Consider the following 19,119-nt stretch of genomic DNA (forward strand, 5'->3'; position numbering starts at 1 on the left):
AACCTGTCAGAAAAGCAGGATCTCAGGCTCCACCCCAGACCTACTGAAGGAAAGTCTTCACTTTAAGGGGCCCCCCAGGTGATTCATGAGCAGATCTGAGAAGCACTGTTCTAGAAAACGCTTCAGTTATCACCATTCAAAGCCCTGACGTAAAAACACTGGATAGATGGAAGCAATGTGGTCCAGCGGAAAGAACCCAATGAGGAGCAGGGAGTTAAGCTCTCCACAAACGTTAGCTGTTGTCAGGTAGTTGTTACACCCTGGTCAGCTGTGTGAAAATGGGCAAATCCCCCGACCTCTCTGGGCTGAACTTTCCCATATGCATGGGGATGGGAGTGGACTACAACAAACTTTATGATTCTTTCCAGTTCTAAAGTTCTAGATCTATGATTCTATTTGACGAGACTCTGTTTTGTCGCCCTCTCTACACTAAAGTAGGGGTTTTAATAAGCAGTTGCTGTATTTAATATAGCCTGGCATACAGCAGGGCTTAATAAATATTTGTTGAATGAATGGGAAATAAACTTGAGTGGCCAGTAATGGAACAATGGTAGGGTAAACTTAATGCCTGATTATTCAGGTGACAAAAATATGCTACCTTTAACAAATGATGTTTTCAAAGATATTTTTCTTATTACAAAACCAGGCAAAAAGCAATTTACTTTTGGCAACGTGTAGACAGTAAAAGTAGAAAGCAAAGCAAAAAAGAAAAAAATTATTATAAGAAGTCAGGACAATAACCTTAGAGGAATGATAGAGTACAAAGAGTTTTTTTAATGTTTGTTATTAAAAATTTTTTTAAATTGTGATAAAATATGCATAATATAAAATTTACCATCTTAACCATTTTTTTTTTTTTTGGCGGTATGCGGGCCTCTCACTGTTGTGCCTCTCCCTTTGCAGAGCACAGGCTCCGGACACCCAGGCTCAGTGGCCATGGCCCACAGGCCCAGCCACTCTGTGGCATGTGGGATCCTCCCGGACCGGGGCACGAACCCGTGTCCCCTGCATCGGCAGGCGGACTCCCAACCACTGTGCCACCAGGGAAGCCCATCTTAACCATTTTAAGTGTGAAGTTTAGGAGTGTTAAGCACATTCACATGGGTGTACCACCAATTTCCAGAACTCTTTTCATACTGTAAAACTAAAACTCTATTAGGTGAACACTAACTATTTCCCTTCCCCCAGCCCCTGGTAACCACCATTCTACTTTCTGAGTCTTTGAGTCTGACTACCCCAGGCACCTCACATAAGTGCAATCATGTAGCATTTGTCTTTCTGTCATTGGCTTATTTCACTTTGCATTATGTGCTCAAGGTTCATCCACGTGGTACTGTGTGTTAGAATTTCCCTCATTTTTAAGGCTTAATAATATTCTATTGTCCATATATACCACATTTGTTTATCCATTCATCCATCAATGGACACTTGGGTTACTTCTACTTCTTGGCTATTGTGAATAATGCAACTAGAACATGTACAAATATCTCTTCAAGATTCTGCTTTCAATTAATTTGGGTCTATACCCAGAAGTGGAATTGCTAGATCATATGGTAATTCTATTTTTAATTTTTTTGAGGAAACACCATACTATTTTCCATAGCAGCTACACCATAAAGAGTTTTCAATAAGAGCAAATGCTTTCACGATACTGTTAAATGGAAAAAGTAAGCTACAGCTTACACATATACAGCATAATCTCAACTACATTAAAAAAGCATAGGAAGAAAGATGAAGTAAATAACATGAAACTGTTAACCAATAACAGTGGGTTCCACTAGATGTTGGTAAGAGTAGACTTATATTCTCTTCTTTTCCCTAATTTCCTATGATGAGCACAAACTACACTGACAGTCAAGAAAAAAATTCAGTAGGACACATTTTTCTTCTTGGTCATCACATCATCCATTGCATGGAATCTGACAGTCCATTAAGTTTACCACATTTACTAAAAGGACACACACATACACACACACACAGACAGACGTTTTTCTTTTTATAACCAAAGGAGACGCTAGATAACTGAATTGATTTCTGAAAAATTTTAAGCCCAAAATAACAGTAATTCCAACTCTCAATCAAAGTAAATAAATCTTTTCTCCTCTTTCTCTTACTTGACAGGGCTTTTTAAAAGTCCTTCCTATTCAGGTGGGGCCTGTGATCCAGCTGGGACAGAAGAGCTGGAATCTGTACATAGCAAGGGCAGCAGACAGGGCCTCGAGCGGGGCTGCACTGACCTCCTCTCCCACAGCCAGCCTCGCCAGGCCACCAGTTTCTGACCTGGGTCAGCTTAGTTCTCCTTCAGTAGTTGGTAAACTGCCTTTGCACCAGGAGAGAGACAGTAAACTGGATTGAGGAGAGAGGGATGGAGGAAAAAGGGGAAGGAAGGGACTTGAAGGATTAACCAGCTGATTTCCATAAAGGCTTTGACATCTTGGAATGAAAAGCGGCCTGTAAGAGCAGAAGCCCAGTCCCCTACTCAGGCCATGTTGCCAGCTGGCCATTCATCACCAAAAATTCCTCAACAAATCCATGGCTATTGCTTAATCACCTCATATAAATCCCTATTAATCTTGCAAAGTCAAAACACAAATATATGACAAAAGTCTTTATTTTATATGCCCTCAATTTCGGGGTTAAAATTTTAAAAACGGAACTGGTCATCCAATGGCTCCAATGTGCTTTTTTTTTTAAAACCCTTTTTGGGGAATAAATAAATTACATCCTCACTAATGTTTTTGTACACACTGGACTGAATAAGCTCAAGCTAATGATCAACATAAATTGAAGAAGGAAAAAGGTGTTAGTGCTAAAATTTAAACCGACTTTTTTTTTTTGCAATAACACTGACATTTCAAGCTATACTAAAAAGATACAGAAAATCCTTAGTAGGCACGAAAGAACATTTATTCCTCTTTCTTTCGTAAATTTCTATGGACATAAAGGAGCCTCTTCAGCAGCCAAATTTGGAATGCTCTGCATTGTAATGGTTTTCAGGGGAAAAGAATGTGAGAATGTAAGTCAGGGGTTGGCTTTGAGAAGGGCCCACTAGGACCCATAAGTGGCTCATCTGAGCATGGGGCTCCCGGTGCAGACAAACACCTTCTGGGACAACACTCTCTGAGGACCGCAAGGGCAGGGCAGGCATGCAACAGGTTGAGGCTTCATTACTTATATCTGATTCTATACCTTCCTATTCAGGAAACTCAAAGTTGTCCTGCCAGTGACGTGGATAACCCAGAAAAACTGACACGTGGCTTTGGGATACATTGTGTTCTGGCCATGTGTTTTCCTTTCAAACTCTATTCCAGGCTCTGAACACATCCTGCTTAATATGGTAAAAGTGAACTGGGGACCAAGAGGAAGCCTGGTGTTACAGACCACCCACGGAGTGTAAAGTTCACACTTGGATAATAAAGAGTTGACTGTACTGGAAACATAAAAGTGGCTTTCCTGGACTCTGGGCAAAGAAGGTGGAAACCCAGTGAATTTCATTGATTCATGCCTTTGTTTTCTAGGGCTGGAAAATCATGGAGGAAAATCAGAGAATTGCGGGGAAGGGTGGATGCAGACAATAATGAAAAGACTGATTAGAAAACTGCAATTTTCTAAGTGCAATTAGAAGGCCAGGAGGACTTCTCCAGCTGAAGAGGAGGCTGATGGTAGCTTTGTCATCCATCACAGGGAACTGCACAACATGAAGGCCCATTCAGATGGCTGGCCTATTACTCTATCTCCTCCTTCCCAGCCAACAAGCAGGAATTGACTCAGGAAGCCAACAGATGATGAATTTCTATAAGACCCATCAAGGGGTAGCAAACTAAGGGGGCAGAAATTCCTTCCTTATAGAACTTTAAGAACAGGAGATTCAGATTCTGTCTTGGGGCAGTCCTGGCTGGAAGCAGGGGTTTCAATAGGATCGTTTCCCTGACTTCCTGATCCCCAGAAATAATAGCTACGAGGACCAGGCCTACTAATTGGTAAACAGATGAGAGTACAAATATGATCACAATTCTTTGTTCTCTCAAAAAAGGCATCTTGGGAAGTTCTCTAAAAGCCACACAGAAGCCAAATGATACTAGGCTCAGGGGAGCAGTTTATGGTCAATGAACTCCTGTTCTCTAAATAAAAGAGAGAAAACAAAAATCGTACTAAAAATGAGAGGCTAACCATCAACCATCACTTTACTGGCATTTCAGATACTAGAGAATTTCCCCATCAATATCTCTGGCCAAAGATACAGGTGTTTAGACAAACATGGAGACTCACATCTCTACCCACTGAGAAATTCTTCACTGGGTTGCTTTCCTTTCACCAAGCGGCCTCCATGTATCTCCTCAGCCCCATTCTCTGCTACACATACCTTATACTTTAGGTTTCAGAAGAGCTAACTTCTTTCTAGTTCTCCACACTCACCATGTCATTTCATATTGCTATGTTTTTGCCTATGACATTCCCTGAGCCTGGAACACCCCGCCCTACCCTGACCACTTGGCAAAATTCCCAACTCTTGAAGGCATCCACCCTCCAAACGCCGGGCTACTCCTGTACCTACTACATACATTTGTTATCATACTCACCATATTCGATGAAAATTATTTATTTACACATCTTCTCACCTCCTGGATGGGAGCTCCTTGAAGCCAGGACTAATTCTTTCTATACCTTTGCATCCCTACATCTCCTAACACAGCGGCTATCGTGTAGCCTATGCTCGCTCACAAGATTTTGTTGAATTACACTGATTTGTGGGTCTCACACTAACCATTGCTTGTCTTGCCATATAAGATGGGAGACCAACAAACGTGAACAAAAGCACATTTTTTGAAAAATAAAAAAGAGGCTGTTATGTTAGACAACCAACATACTAATTATTAATCAAAGGCAATATACCACAGCACGGAATGTGGTAGCCTATGGGCCTCTGCTGGACCCCCCTTCTCCCGGAATCACAGAGGATGTAGCAGCGGGTGGGAGGCCCTTGCAGTAACACAGATTTTGAACAGAGTGTTACAGAGAGGACTCCTTGTGTATTCGAGAGAAATTGAGAAATTCTTTTTGCTCCATCTTTCACACGGTAAATGTTCTAAGTTTCAGAAAAAACTAACGACGGCAAGGATGAAAAAAAGAAAAAAATACGTATCCACTCTTCTTTGCCTTGCTTATTCAATCTTCTCTACTACCTACCCGAAAAGGCAGTGTGCATGTCTTTTTCTTATTCACCTGCTCTGGGCCCCTCTGCAGCTGCTCCAGTCTAACATCAATCTCTCATCTCTGAGCTGCAACGGTACCTGGTAGTTTGTATCACATGATTTAGTCAATTACTGCCTTTCATTGTTAGGATATCTAACACAGGGCTGGGCACACAGCAGGTATTCATAAAAACAAGCTGATTGGTGGACAGATAAAAAGCCATATTACATGCCCCCCAGCCACACAGCAGTTTTAAGAAAAACTGTCAAGAAAATATTTTTCTTTCTTTACCACAACCCAAAGTTCAAAAAAGATAAATACTCCTGGGCTTCCCTGGTGGCGCAGTGGTTGAGAGTCCGCCTGCCGATGCAGAGGACACGGGCTCGTGCCCCGGTCCGGGAGGATCCCACATGCCACGGAGCTGCTGGACCCGTGAGCCATGGCCGCTGAGCCTGTGTGTCCGGAGCCTGTGCTCCGCAACAGGAGAGGCCACAACAGTGAGAGGCCCGCATAGTGCAAAAAAAAAAACAAAACAAAACTCCTACAACTAGAAACAGCATTTCTCCAATGTATTCCTAACCCCTGATAACTCCATGCTCATGTGGGGCTTTAACATACCTCTTGGCCAGCCAGATTTTGGCTTTAGTACAAACAGCGACGTCAGCCAGCTCCTGCTGAAAGTAGGTATTCATTCTGTGTTTGGAGTCTGAGGAGGCTTGTAACAAATGAAAAACCTAAACCAAAAAAAGAGAAAAAGCAATATCCTGCTGTGAAAATATATTTTTCCTAAATGTCCAGTTCCTCCCTTTTAGGTTTCCTTAAAACATTCCCCTCAAAGAAAACAGACACCTGCAAAATGTGGCTCTGGTCTCTTTGCAGAAAAATCATGTTGGTCTTGGAGGACGCAGCAGGTGGCGAAAAACCAACGTCTTTCATCTGTACCTGTGCTCTAGGTTCCTCGCCCAAGTCCAAAAAATGAAGATTACTCTGTGACCAGTCATTAGATGCCAAGAGCTTATTAGTTACAAACAACCTATAAATTGATTTTAGCAAAGAAATGCAAACATCTTCATCTTAGCAGTCTCATATGGAAAAAAAAAAGTACTTTTTAAAGTCAAAATCTTACTACATAGGAAAAATCAAATGTCTGTGAGTCTAATCTGGTTTGGGGTTTATCACAACATGCTTGGCTAAAGAAGCAGGCCGCAATGATGCTTGCCTTTGCAAACAGTGGACAGTGATGTCTGTAAACTATTTAGGTTTTTTAGATCTTCCCTGAGATGTCAGGAGCCGAGGGAGCACTGCAGACACACCTCACTTTCTTATTCTTGCATGACATTATATATCAGAATTAAGCAGAGAAAGACAAATCCTGTTGTATCTCTCCAGCTGCCTATATTTAGAACGAAGGCCACAATTCCAGCAAGCACGTGCCATAGGCCGTGTGTGTGTGTGTGTGTGTGTGTGTGTGTGCGTGCACTGGCACGTGCACGGAAGTGTATCTTGGGTTCACTCAGTGATGACATCAACAAGGCCTTTGTGAGAAGTACAAACCTGCAGCAGAGAACAAAAGTGGACAAGGGCGTAAATGGGATCCACTGACTTTAGCCAGTGTCAAGGGAAAAGACATGTCAGAGAAATCCTTCAGTGCCCTTATCAAGGGGAGGAGGAGGGTGGAGCAAAGCAAGCACAGATAAACACATCAAGAACTTGGAAAGTCTATTTTAATAATCAGTTTTTTTTCTTTCCCTATTGTATCTTTTACCAGAGCGGCACATGATCCTACCTAAGTAACAAGATTCAACTTTTTCTTCTCTCTTTCCTGTCAGTGAGGGACGTGAGAGTTAAATACAGAAGGAAGCAATGAGGAAAACCAAGAGGCCAAGATAAGAGATCCAGAGTCATCAGACTCTAAATGGGTATGAGCTGGTAGGTTTTCCCGGGTCAGAGATCTGCTATATGCTGAGCACCTGCGGTTTAGAGAGTCAAAGGAAATTTTGATTACTTATTTTATGTAACTGCTATTAAAATTTTTTTTTCTTCCTAAATAGAAGTAATTGTACAGGAGAAGGCACACAAGTCCCCATGTGGAGACTGCAAATGCTTTCTCTAATAATTGATCTGTTATTTCAGAAGCAACCGATCAACCATCACTACTTCACCGCACTCCCCACAGGGACTCACACCGCCCGTCGTGAAGTCTGGAGCAATGAGTCTGGCCGGGGCTTCTGTTCTTATGTGATGACTGCCAGAGTGAAAGGACTACCTCTCTCTGCCCGAATCCCCAGCATCCTGAAAGAGCTGGCAAAGCCACTGGGCCTAGCTTTACTTCTCTCCACAGCTGCACAAAACCAACCACCAGGGCTTTTCATGGTGTCACAGGACTGTAATTAATCAGCAGACACCAGCAAAATACATGACTTTGGAATCTACTTGTAAAGAAAGCCGTGAGATTTTCAAACGCCTCTCATTTAGAAGCAATCACTTCAAAAATAACTCCTGATGGATGTTTAAACTTAGTCCTATATTTGCTCACCTTACTTGGCAAAAACAAGGCTGTTTTTGAAACGCTTGGTAGCTCTGGTTTATGAAAATCGGCCTACAAGTCCATCAATTCTGTCACCTTGGGCACAAACCAGACAACAATTGTGATCCTGGTTATTCACCAGGAACGGAGAGCGATCTATTTACATGGAACAAATGGAGGGGGAGGTACGCTTAGAAGAACCTCGGTGGAAATAAGCACGTAGGAGAGACAGAGCAATACAAGTGAAAGACAGGGTCAGAGAAGACAAGCAAAACAGGGGGCAGGGGAGGAGAAGGAGCAGAGAAGCCAGAGGGAGGGGAGAGGAGAAAAAAGGCTTATGAGCAAATGTATGAAACAGGTTACTATGTTTTTTTAATAAATTTATTTTATTTATTTTATTTTTGGCTGCATTGGGTCTTCGTTGCTGCGAGTGGGCTTTCTCTAGTTGTGGCGAGCGGGGGCCACCCTTCGCCGCAGTGCACAGGCTTCTTACTGCGGTGGCTTCTCTTGTTGTAGAGCATGGGCTCTAGGCACGCGGGCTCAGTAGTTGTGGCTCGTGGGCTCTAGAGCGCAGGCTCAGTAGTTGTGGCACACGGGCCCAGTTGCTCCGCAGCATGTGGGATCCTCCCGAACCAGGGCTCAAACCTGTGTCCCCTGCATTGGCAGGCGGATTCTTAACCACTGCGCCACCAAGGAAGCCCCAGGTTACTATGTTTGAGATAACTTTTTCCTTCAAGATAATTAATGAAAATATTTGAAAATATGATTACCCTCTAATGGCATTAAGAGTGCTGGGTTTGGGACTTCCCTGGCAGTCCAGTGGATGAGACTCTGTGCTTCCACTGCAGGGGGCACAGGTTCAATCCCTGGTCAGGGAACTAAGATCCCACAAGCCCTGCAGGGTGGCCAAAAAAAAAAAAAAGAGTGCTGGGTTTAATTCTCTCAAGAAAAATGAGGCCATCCTTTGCATTCAGTCCAGAAGTGAGGCCAGGCCCCTGGAACTCTGGTCCAAGGTCAGATCCGGGAGCTCCAGGCAGCTCCCAGGAAGGATCATTTGTCCATCAGCTCTGAAAGGACAGCAGGGGTGAGGCAGCTCATCCTCCTCCCGTCCTTTCCTAAAGTTCTGGTCCAGAAGAACTTCTGGGCAAAGAGTGTGGTCAAGCCCAGGCCTGGGATAACTTGGAAACAGCCTATAATACAGGACTGTATCAAACCAAACACAGAGAAACTGAAGCTGCCAGACCTGAGGATGTAACTGAGAACAGGAGAACTCTGAGAAGTTTAGTGTCACTTTAGGTGTCTCAAATTTGCAACAGGATTCCAACATTCAGTCCAAAAATATTTATTAAACAACTATTATTACCAGGCACTGTCCTAGGGGCTGCAGCAGAGAACACATAGAATCCCTGCTTTCCTGCAGCTTACATTCTAGTTGCGGATAAACAGAAAAGCAATCATTTCCCAGATGCTGCCTGGTTGGGATTTATAACCTGCACGATAGCATCGCCATCACTTTGCTCTTATGCGTGGCCTCACCCTTCACCACATCCAGTGCAGAGCAGGAATTCAACAAGCATTTGCTGAACTGATGTCGATATTGGATGCCCCTTCCTGTATTAACTCTGCCTTTAAGACACGTGCCCATGGGTTTGGTGAGTTGCTGTTGGTGCCAACCCCATGTTAGGAGCGGAAACATAGAGCTGAATAATACGCACTCCTCACTTCAGTGGATTCCTAACCCTAGTAGATTCCTAATCCAGTGGGGAAGGCAGGGAGGCTGGATCAGTAGTAAGAATGTAGCCCTGTGGGCGGGGCAAGGAGCACAGCCTTCGGAGCCAGGAGGACTTGGGTGGAAACCCAGTTCCTAGCTGTGGGGCTTTGGGCCACTTGTTCACCTCCGTTTCCTCGCAGTAAAGAGTATAATAATGTCTACCTATCTGGCAGGACTGTAGAGAGATTTTAAAGAATATATATGTAGAGTACTTGGCACACGCTCGGCACCTGATCAAAATGCTAGTTCTCTTTCTGTCTCCTCCCTCCCTTCCAGCCCCCATTCCAAAAATAAACAGAGATGGCTTTGCAGGAATATCATATTTGCAAATATGAGATTCATATTTGGCCTTGAAAAGAACCTTGCCAGAACTGGGGAAAGAATACGCAAGCAGAGGAAAGTGAACTATTAAAAAGTGTTAAAGAGTATTAAAACATTGGTATTGCCAACAACGAAAAAATGAACCTTAAGGTAAACTATGGACTTTAGTTAATAATAATGTGTCAATATGGGTTCATTAATTGTAACAAACATACCACTCTAATGCATGCTATTAGTAACAGCCAATTGGGGAGAGGGGTTGGGGAAGAGAGGAATAACATGGAAACTCTGTACTCACTCTTTCTATAAATCCAAAATTGTTCTAAAACAACCCGTTAAGTAAAAGAAAAATATTGGGACTGCTCAGGGGACAGCAAATAGTTGCGTGTAACAAGATCACAGCCAGGGTGTGCGTAGGGTAGCAGGAGACACAGCTGGAGATGGGTCAAGTCAGACAAAGAAGGATCTCAAAGGCAGCATCGAGGGATGTGCATTCTGTTCTGGAGACAGCAAAGACCTCCTCATACAGAGCTCTTATGTGATCAGATCTGTAATGCGGAAAGAAAAGGCCAGGGGCAGTGAGGCGGCTGGACCAGAAGGGGCAGGGTGAGTGAGACTACTGCCAGTCTAGACAAAAGGTGACGTTTGAAACTGGAGCCTGGAAACCAAGAAGAGCTCGTGGACCAAAAGTGGCTGCAGATGTTTCATCCGGCCTACACAGTATTTTGAAATCATCATTTATGAATTGGGAGGTTTCACGTCAGAATCACCCTGATGTCTAAACTCTTTTGAAAAATGAGAAGATCTGACGATTTGATTTTGTGACACCCCCCCTTACTCCTCCCCAATCTAAACGATGGCAGCAGTGGAATGCAGAGGAAAGGGTACATTTGAGAGATGTTTTGGAGGCTGAAGAAGCAGGACTTGGCAGCTGCTCTAGACCTGGAGTTGAGGGTCAGGAAAGAGACCTTCCCTCAGGCAGCTGGGGATCGAGGGCCATGCTTCAAGACAGGGATCACGAGAATATGCGGCAGGATTGGGAATGAGGGGGGGGGGATTTAATGAGTTTGGTCAGGAATATCCATGTGAGGCTTGTTAGGGTAATTTATCTTCCAAATCAGGAATTCTTTTGAGAGTGAAAAAGAGCTCTATTAATAATCACACTGGGACAGACCAAGACTGTTGGTGACCTCCAGCTATAGCAGGCCCCTTGGAGAAAGGTTAGAGTGGACTTAGGGGTGTCTCCAGCAAAAAAAAAAAAGACAACAGGAGAAAGCTTTATTGACTTAAAACAGCTGTGACCCGGTCAGAAAGAGACAAAAAGCACACAGAAAACAACCAAGTGCAAAGCAACATCATCACCCATGACGATCACAGGCCTGGGACTGCCCAGAGATGAGCTGGTCACACCTGCCCCGAGGAGGGGGTGGTCAGGAAGCAGCTAGAGCGGACTAAGACTTCTTGCCCCTGAGATGCAAAAGCCTTAATGAAACTCCGGGAGGATCTAAGAAAAGTCTGGAGAACAGTTAGCCTCTGCCCACCCCCATCCCCACTCTAAACACAGAGAGACTGAGGGGAGCCCCAAGCATCTGTGTAAAGCATGGGGTCCATGCTGGCAGCTTTGAATTTTAAAAGTGACTCCACAGAGCAAATGTAATGCTCTTTGAATAAATGCCACAGGCCCAAAAAGAGTCATGAGGCAGATCCCTGAAAAAACTTGTGCTGCACCAGTAAAATATGTCTGGTTTATGCTGCTGGACTAAAACAGTGACTTGCGTTAGACAAGATCAAGATGATATATGGCTGTTTGGGAATGCAACGCTGAGATGGGTTTTCCTCTTCACTAAGCACGGCTTCCAGGCAATTTTCCCCTTTATAAAATCAACAGCAGCTGAGCTCCAAAAACCAGCAGGATCCAGCAATAACAGGACCAGGTTAGACAGGCCATGCGAAAGGACAGCCCCAATAAGAAAAGGGATGCTCATTTCAGAGGTCAGATATAAATGAGGTGAGGTATCATAATCAGGAATAATCCCGAACTCCAAAGATCAACAAATTTATCCCCTTTTGCAGCTGTACTTCCTTAAAAACAAAGTCTGGTCTTCTAGTGCAGCATGCAGACTGGGGGCGAACACTTCTGCCCCTATCACATTCAGCCGAGTATAAAATTTCTGTATCTGCTCTTCTGCCTCCTGGCCTTCTCCCCAGGCTGCTCCAACCCCCAAAGCTAAGTCAGAGCCACATTTTTCCAAGCCCAGTGTTTACACAGGATTTTATTTCGGCTGGTAAAACATCTGTATTTTTTCAGGGACTTAAATAAATGATCTATGCCGGGAATGTACAGTATAGGGTGATGTCAGGCCCCCTTTTCTTCTCAACTCACTGGGCAGAACAGGCAAACATTGTTTCAGCCTGTAGCTGGGAATGCGAATATTTATCCTGTCGACTTAATTCATACAAACAGAACTAAAGGCAGGGAGGCAGGCAGAAGTATTTTACGGCTTTAAGTCAGACTGAAAGGAGGTGGGGTGAGAAGGGAGATGGCTGAAGGAGGAATCTAAACTTTCTAATTCACAGAAACATGCCTAATCGTTATGACTGCCAGGAAACGGATATATCAAAAATTATTTAAAAGGCAGATTGTGTTTCTATGTATGTGTGTTGGGGTGAGGGTGAAGCTGGGAAAGTAAGAGAGAGAAGAGTTCTCTAACTTATATGCCACTTCTAATCATTACAACGTGGCTGAGGATTTGACTTCCGGCTTTAGGCGCCCTCATCTTATCCTCAACTAGACCACGGGCTTCTGGGTCCTGTGGCGCAGAGCACAGTGCTTGCCGGGCGCATGTGCCTGCCTGTGTCAGCTGTACAGAGAGCTCCACACACTCCTCTTTGTTGCCAGCCTTGGAGGGTCACAGGGTGGACTGGAGGCGTGACCCTTGGATACCGGTCATCCCTACAAGAATGGGCTTAGTGGGCATGTGCCACCCACGGCTACTTACCCATCTAACCTTAGGCCGCAGGGCAGGCCAGGAAGCATTTCAAGTGGTTACTCTCCCCAAACCTCAACCCGTTTATCAGATGAGGACAGATCCTTAGAAAGGTCTGGGAGAATTCCCAAAAGGTGACACTTAGCTGCCTTGGGTTGCTGCTGCCAGGAAAAAGATGCTAATTACAAAGCGTCATTACTTCCTGGCTGACTCTGGCTTGGGAAACAGGCCATGAATATCTTTAAAGACTAAAATGTACAAAAACACAAAGTCTGCAGGGGTCTGGAAATTCGCTTTGTGTCTCAAACACACCCCCTCCTTTCTAGTAACACTCCCACTGTTCTACTTCAGGAACCAAAAGACCTTACACTTAGATGATGAAAGGACAACTGAAAGGACAGGTCTCTGCCCCCGAAACTTATTTTACACATGGCTGCAGGCAACTCTTCTTAAAGCCAAGCCCTGATCGTATCACTCCCAAATTCAAAATCCTTCAATGATCTCCAGTGTCCTAAAATAATCTGCTGGCCACAGAAGGCTCAACCTACCTTTCTAGTGTTACCTCCTACTTCTTCCACTTCATGGACTTATTATGTGGCCATGAGGGATGATTTCCCATTCCTGACAATGGTTTTCTGTCCAGGATGTTCCTTCCATTTCTCCCCACACCCCTTCCAGCTCTGCCTATTGAAATTCCATTCATACTGTAAGGCCCAGCTTAAATACCACCTCCTCCATAAAGCCTTCCTCAGCTTTCATCAACCACCTCCTATCCCCACCCTAAGACTTTCCTACTCAGGGCCCAACAGCTCATTTCATTTCTTTTTTTTAACTTTTTAAATCCTGTCGTCATGGTTATCGATCCACAATTTCCCTTTCCTGGAGCATAGCTCATTGAAGGAAAGGGCTATGTCTGTTCTTCATAGCTCCTGGACTCCAGGGATATACAGCTTTGTCTGGCAGAAAGAGAGACTCAATAAACAGAGCACGTATTGATGTGGAATTCCACCCTGCCCCCTTGCCAGGGTGGCAGGAGCAGAACCTGTATTTGCAGCAGCAGCAGGGGTGCTAAGAGTCACCTCTCTAAACTCTCCCCACACAATGGGATTGGGGGGGAAATACACAGTATTAATAAGAGAGTGAGTATACATTTGTCTTGGATCATTTCTGGCCTTGTGCTCCAAATCTGACAGTGCAGTGAGCAGTTCCATCACCCAGAAGAAGTGTCAAGGGTCCCGAGTTGTTGGGTAAGGGTGAGGTTTACAGGTAGTCAGTCTTAACCCAACGTACAAACAAAGGCTTGCTTATAAAGAACTAACAATTTCCAAAACAGTGATATAATATCCGTTCTAGGGCTTCCCTGGTGGCGCAGTGGTTGAGAATCTGCCTGCCAATGCAGGGGACACGGGTTTGAGCCCTGGTCTGGGAGGATCCCACATGCCGCGGAGCGGCTGGACCCATGAGCCACAACTGCTGAGCCTGCGCATCTGGAGCCCGTGCTCCGCAACAGGAGAGGTCGCGACAGTGGGAGGCCCGCGCACCGCGATGAAGAGTGGCCCCCGCTCGCCGCAACTAGAGAAAGCCCTCGCACAGAAACGAAGACCCAACATAGCCATAAATAAATAAATAAATAAATTTATAAATGTATTAAAGTTTAAAAAAAAATCTGTTCTAACTAAAGAGTTTCTAGCTTTAGAATACAGACACATTTCTGAAGAGCTATGTATAACATTTTTCAAATTATAAATTATTCATTTGTAAGATTAATCCCGGTTTAAATTTTTTAGGAAAAGCCTGATTATGCTTGATAATTTATCTTTTCTAATATCTGGATCCTCAAACTACTGAGTTTCCTTAAAGACAATACTGAGATCAATAAGGAACTCTCTGATGTAGCAAAACTCATTAATGAAAAATAAAACTGGTAATTTGTTCAGTCAAGACAGTTAATGCAATACTGAAGGAGGAGAGTTAGCAGTGGTATAAATGAAACAAAATTAGTCATGAATCAATAATTGTCGAAGCTGAGTGATGGGTATATGGGATTTATTATATTATTCTGTCTACATTTGTGTATATTTAAAATTTTATAACAGAAGTTTAATAAAAAGATTTAGAGAGGGAGAGAAGTCAAAGAGAAAAGAAAACAGCTATAGGACATTGAGATGAAATCAATATAAAAAGAGCTTATGATCTAGCGCATGAAATAAGATATATACATAAGTAACTAAAATTAAAGGTAGAAAACAGTAAGCGCTGTAGGAGGGATAGAGAATAGAAGGTCCAGAAATAACTCCCTGTAAGTTCAGAAGATGATAAAAGTGACATTTAAACAGTAGTGAAAAGATTGATTTATTCAATAAATGGTATTAAGACAACCAACTAGTTCTTTGGATCTGTACCCAAATCCTTGCACTGAAATAAATTCAAGATGGAGAAAATAATCAAATGCTAAGAAAAAAGAAACTATAAAAATGGTAGAAGAGAACAGGAAAATGTTTTACAGTCTTTAGGTAAAAACAGGCTAAGAATGAACATTAAGCCATGAATGTAAAAAAATAAAAAGTAAAGAAAGATGTATTTATAACATAAACTGAACATAAAAACTGAAATCTTTGGTACAGCAAAAACTACTAGGAATATTCAAAAGTACAGGTAAACCAGGGGTAAAATATTTGCCAATGCCCCTAAGGAACAAAGCTCTTGCAAATTACTAACAAAAATGAAAGTAATTGAATGAAGTACGCCAGGGAGTTACAAACTTCCTCATTCATAGCACCCTTAGCACCTCAATAATCTTTTCATGGTGCCCCTAGGCCAAAAGAAATACCTAACAGTTCCATTTATTAAGTAGTTAGGTCCAAACAACCTAATAAGTATGTATGCCCTAACAACTTTTTGAAAAAATAATACACATAAGTTGAAAGAAAAAATATCTTTATTTCATTCTTTAATAACCACAATTACTTACTAATGGGATGTGTATGCCTGTTGGATACTTTATAACTTCCCAAGCCTTGGAATTGCTGGACTCCACCACCCTCATTCCTATTCCACATGGCTTTTCTCATGGTACTGGCTCTTTTTTTTTTAAGCTTCTGTGCTTTTCATTCATTCATTCATTTTAATTTTTTTAAACATCTTTACTGGAGCGTAATTGCTTTACAATGGTGTGTTACTTTCTGCTATGTAACAACGTGAATCAGCTATACATATACATATATCCCCATATCTCCTCCCTCTTGCATCTCCCTCCCACCTTCCCTATCCCACTCCTCTACGTGGTCACAAAGCACCAAGCTGATCTCCCTGTGCTATGAGACTGCTTCCCACTAGCTATCGATTTTACATTTGGTAGTGTATACATTTATTTATTTATGGCTGCGTTGGTCTTTGCTGCACGCGGGCTTTCTCTAGTTGCGGAGAGCAGGGGCTACTCTTCGTTGCAGTGCGCGGGCTTCTCATTGCGGTGGCCTCACTTGTTGCGGAGCATGGGCTCTAGGTTCACAGGCTTCAGTAGTTGTGGCTCACGGGTTCTAGAGCACAGGCTCAGCAACTGTGACACACGGGCTTAGCTGCTACGTGGCATGTGGGATCTTCCCAGACCAGGGATCGAATCTGTGTCCCCTGCACTGGCAGGTGGACTCTTAACCACTGCGCTACCAGGGAAGTCCCTCTCATGGTACTAGCTCTTTATTCCAGCAACTATCAAATACTCAACTTTGCAAAGACATACAGAATCATCAAAACGAATGCAGTGTGAGCTAATGTTGATAACTGTAAATGACTTTAAGCTAGTAGTTCACATAATATCTCACAGATGGCAAGTGTCATTGTCCTTCTCCCCCAAATTTAAAATATCCCACAGCGCTTTGGCTCACACTTTGGGAACTGCAAATGTTTAGCAAAGAATATAAACAAGCAATTCACAGATAAAATACAAATAGCCAATAAACATATGAAGACATGTTTAATTTCATTAATGTTTAAGGAAGGGCAATTCAAACAATGAATTTTTAAAGGAAAAATATTAATTCACAGAGAATTTTTTTTAAGGGCAGGACGCCTTAATATGTGGGCAAAGAAACAGACATTCTCATTCATCACTGGTGGGAGGAGAAATTGTTACAACCTTTCTGGGGGGTAACCAGCAGGGCCATGCTGTCGCACATACAATGTATTCTATACAAATGGTCTCCCTTGTTGTTAGACAAAGCAGCAATTTGGAAGCGTAGCAGTTGCTATCAAAATGGAAAACATGTACTTTCTTCAATCTTGCAATACCCACTTCTAGGAATTGATCTCACAGAAGCATTTACAGGTATGGGCAAAGAAGCAGATGCCCAAGGATAATCTCAAGCAACACTTATGATAACAGGAAAATTTAGAAACAATCAATACAGGACCAGTTGAAAAAATTATAGGACATTCTTACTAAGTATCCCATCACATCTAGCCAAGCTGTACACTCATTAACATAACGTTGTAAGGACTTCCCTGGTGACGCAGTGGTTGAGAATCCGCCTGCCAATACAGGGGACACGGGTTCGATCCCTGGTCTGGGAAGACCCCACATGCCGTGGAGCAACTAAGCCCGTGTGCCACAACTACTGAGCCTGCGCTCTAGAGCCCGTGAGCCACAACTACTGAAGCCTGTTTCAGCAGTAAATACTACAGTACTACACAGTCTGTGGGTTGGTTGAATCCAAGGATGCAGAGGAATCTTGGCTACAGAGGGCTGACTACAATTATACATTGATTAACCCCCGAGTTGTTAAGTGTCAACTGTATAGACTCATAACAAGTTGCAAAAATAGAGTTGTTATACCTTTCACTCAGCTCCCCCTAACTGTGACATCTTATATAACTGTAGTACTATATCCAGAGCAGAAAACTGACAGTCACGTTACTGATAATTAGATTATATACCTTATTCAGTTGTCGCCATATTTTATGTGTATTCATTGGTGTGTGTGTTGGGGTAGAGGGGGCCGTTTTAGCCCATGCGTGGATTTGTGTAACCACCGCAATCGAGATATAAACTTTCTTATTACCGTAAAGGAAGACAGCATTATTTTTGGAATCAGAAACAGTAAAAACAAAATAATATCCTTTTTATCATGTATTCCCTAACTTTAAACTATGAAAATTCACATACTAATTATTAGGACAGGTGGCTATGTGGCATTTTTCACCTAGAGACAGAAATCAAGGAAAAGGAACTTTTCAACACATCACAGAGAAGATGTTGACTTTTCCAAGGTTCCTTTGGTCTCCTCCTTTGACTGTTCAGATCTGTGCCCAACGTGGGTGGAAGAGCTGATTGGAGGAGAGACCCACTGAGGGTGGAGAAGGCTGGCCGCCAGGGAGGTGGGGAAGGGCGAGCTGGAGAGAGAGCTGCAGGAATTATTTCCAGGGTTGTCTTCAGCAAACAAAGCCGAAGGAAATGCAGAGTTATTGTAATAACTTGCATTTCCCAGACGTTAGAGCAGCTGTAAAATGTGCCTTACAAAGAGTCTGACCCACAGAAAAGTGTCTGGCTTTCAGCATCTAGCCTTCAGGCTGGTAATGCACGTGACTCCCTGCTGCCCAGTGAGGGGGTTGGGGCAAAAGGCCCCGCAAACCTAGAACCGGGCTGGAGCCGGCCTCGGGAGTCTGCTGGCTTCCAGCACACTATGCTAACAGAGACTCCTCTTTCTGAAAAATGGATATGGAAAAAAAGTTTTTTTGACTCTTCGGGTTGCAGCTAATTTCAAAGGTCATCAAAGTAAACAAAAGGAAAAAACAGTGAATCTTTATAAGTCAAAGAGTGACAACTGTTTATAAAGCAACTGTTTACGTTTTCACATGGAGGAAGGAAAAAAATGATTCCTCTAAGTCCCCAGGAATGGAGATTTGGGTGCTTCCCCCTTCCCCCAGTTTGTTTGTTCATTTACCATTCAACACCTCCAGCAGTGAAGTCCAGGAACATCTGTTATATCCATTTTATGTGGAATTATAAAAGTCTACTGGATGGCTGGGATTTGTGAAATAAACCAGGCAGTGTCTTAAGCAAAAGCCTCCGTAGCACTTCTTGCTAACTGTGCCTTCCACCACCCTGCTGAGAAGGTGCAATGCCCAGAGTCACATAGACCGGCTGCAGTAAGGTCTCTCCCATTCTCGAGGCTGGTTTCCTCTGAGCACCTCTGTTCAGAGAAGGGTGATTCCAGGAGGTCTAACTGAAGCCAAGGGACAGTGAAACCAATCTTTATGAACCTCCTCTGCTGATCCCCGAGAGAGATCAAAAAACCCTTTTTGCTTATGAGTTTTCTTGGCTGAGC

The 19,119-nt window shown here is 43.3% G+C and overlaps 1 protein-coding gene across 4 annotated transcripts in view; it reads right to left on the reverse strand.

The window, feature by feature from the left end:
• Positions 1–19,119, reverse strand: part of THADA (THADA armadillo repeat containing) — a 314,598-nt gene that overhangs the window by 91,777 nt on the left and 203,702 nt on the right. For all 4 annotated transcript variants that reach the window (XM_032652726.1, XM_032652725.1, XM_032652728.1 and 1 more), the window contains one exon: positions 5,812–5,927. In XM_032652726.1, coding sequence (XP_032508617.1) covers positions 5,812–5,927 — 116 coding nt within the window. The remainder of the gene's footprint in view (positions 1–5,811; positions 5,928–19,119) is intronic.

Source organism: Phocoena sinus, chromosome 13 (genome assembly GCF_008692025.1).
Source record: "Phocoena sinus isolate mPhoSin1 chromosome 13, mPhoSin1.pri, whole genome shotgun sequence".
Classification (NCBI taxonomy): domain Eukaryota; kingdom Metazoa; phylum Chordata; class Mammalia; order Artiodactyla; family Phocoenidae; genus Phocoena; species Phocoena sinus.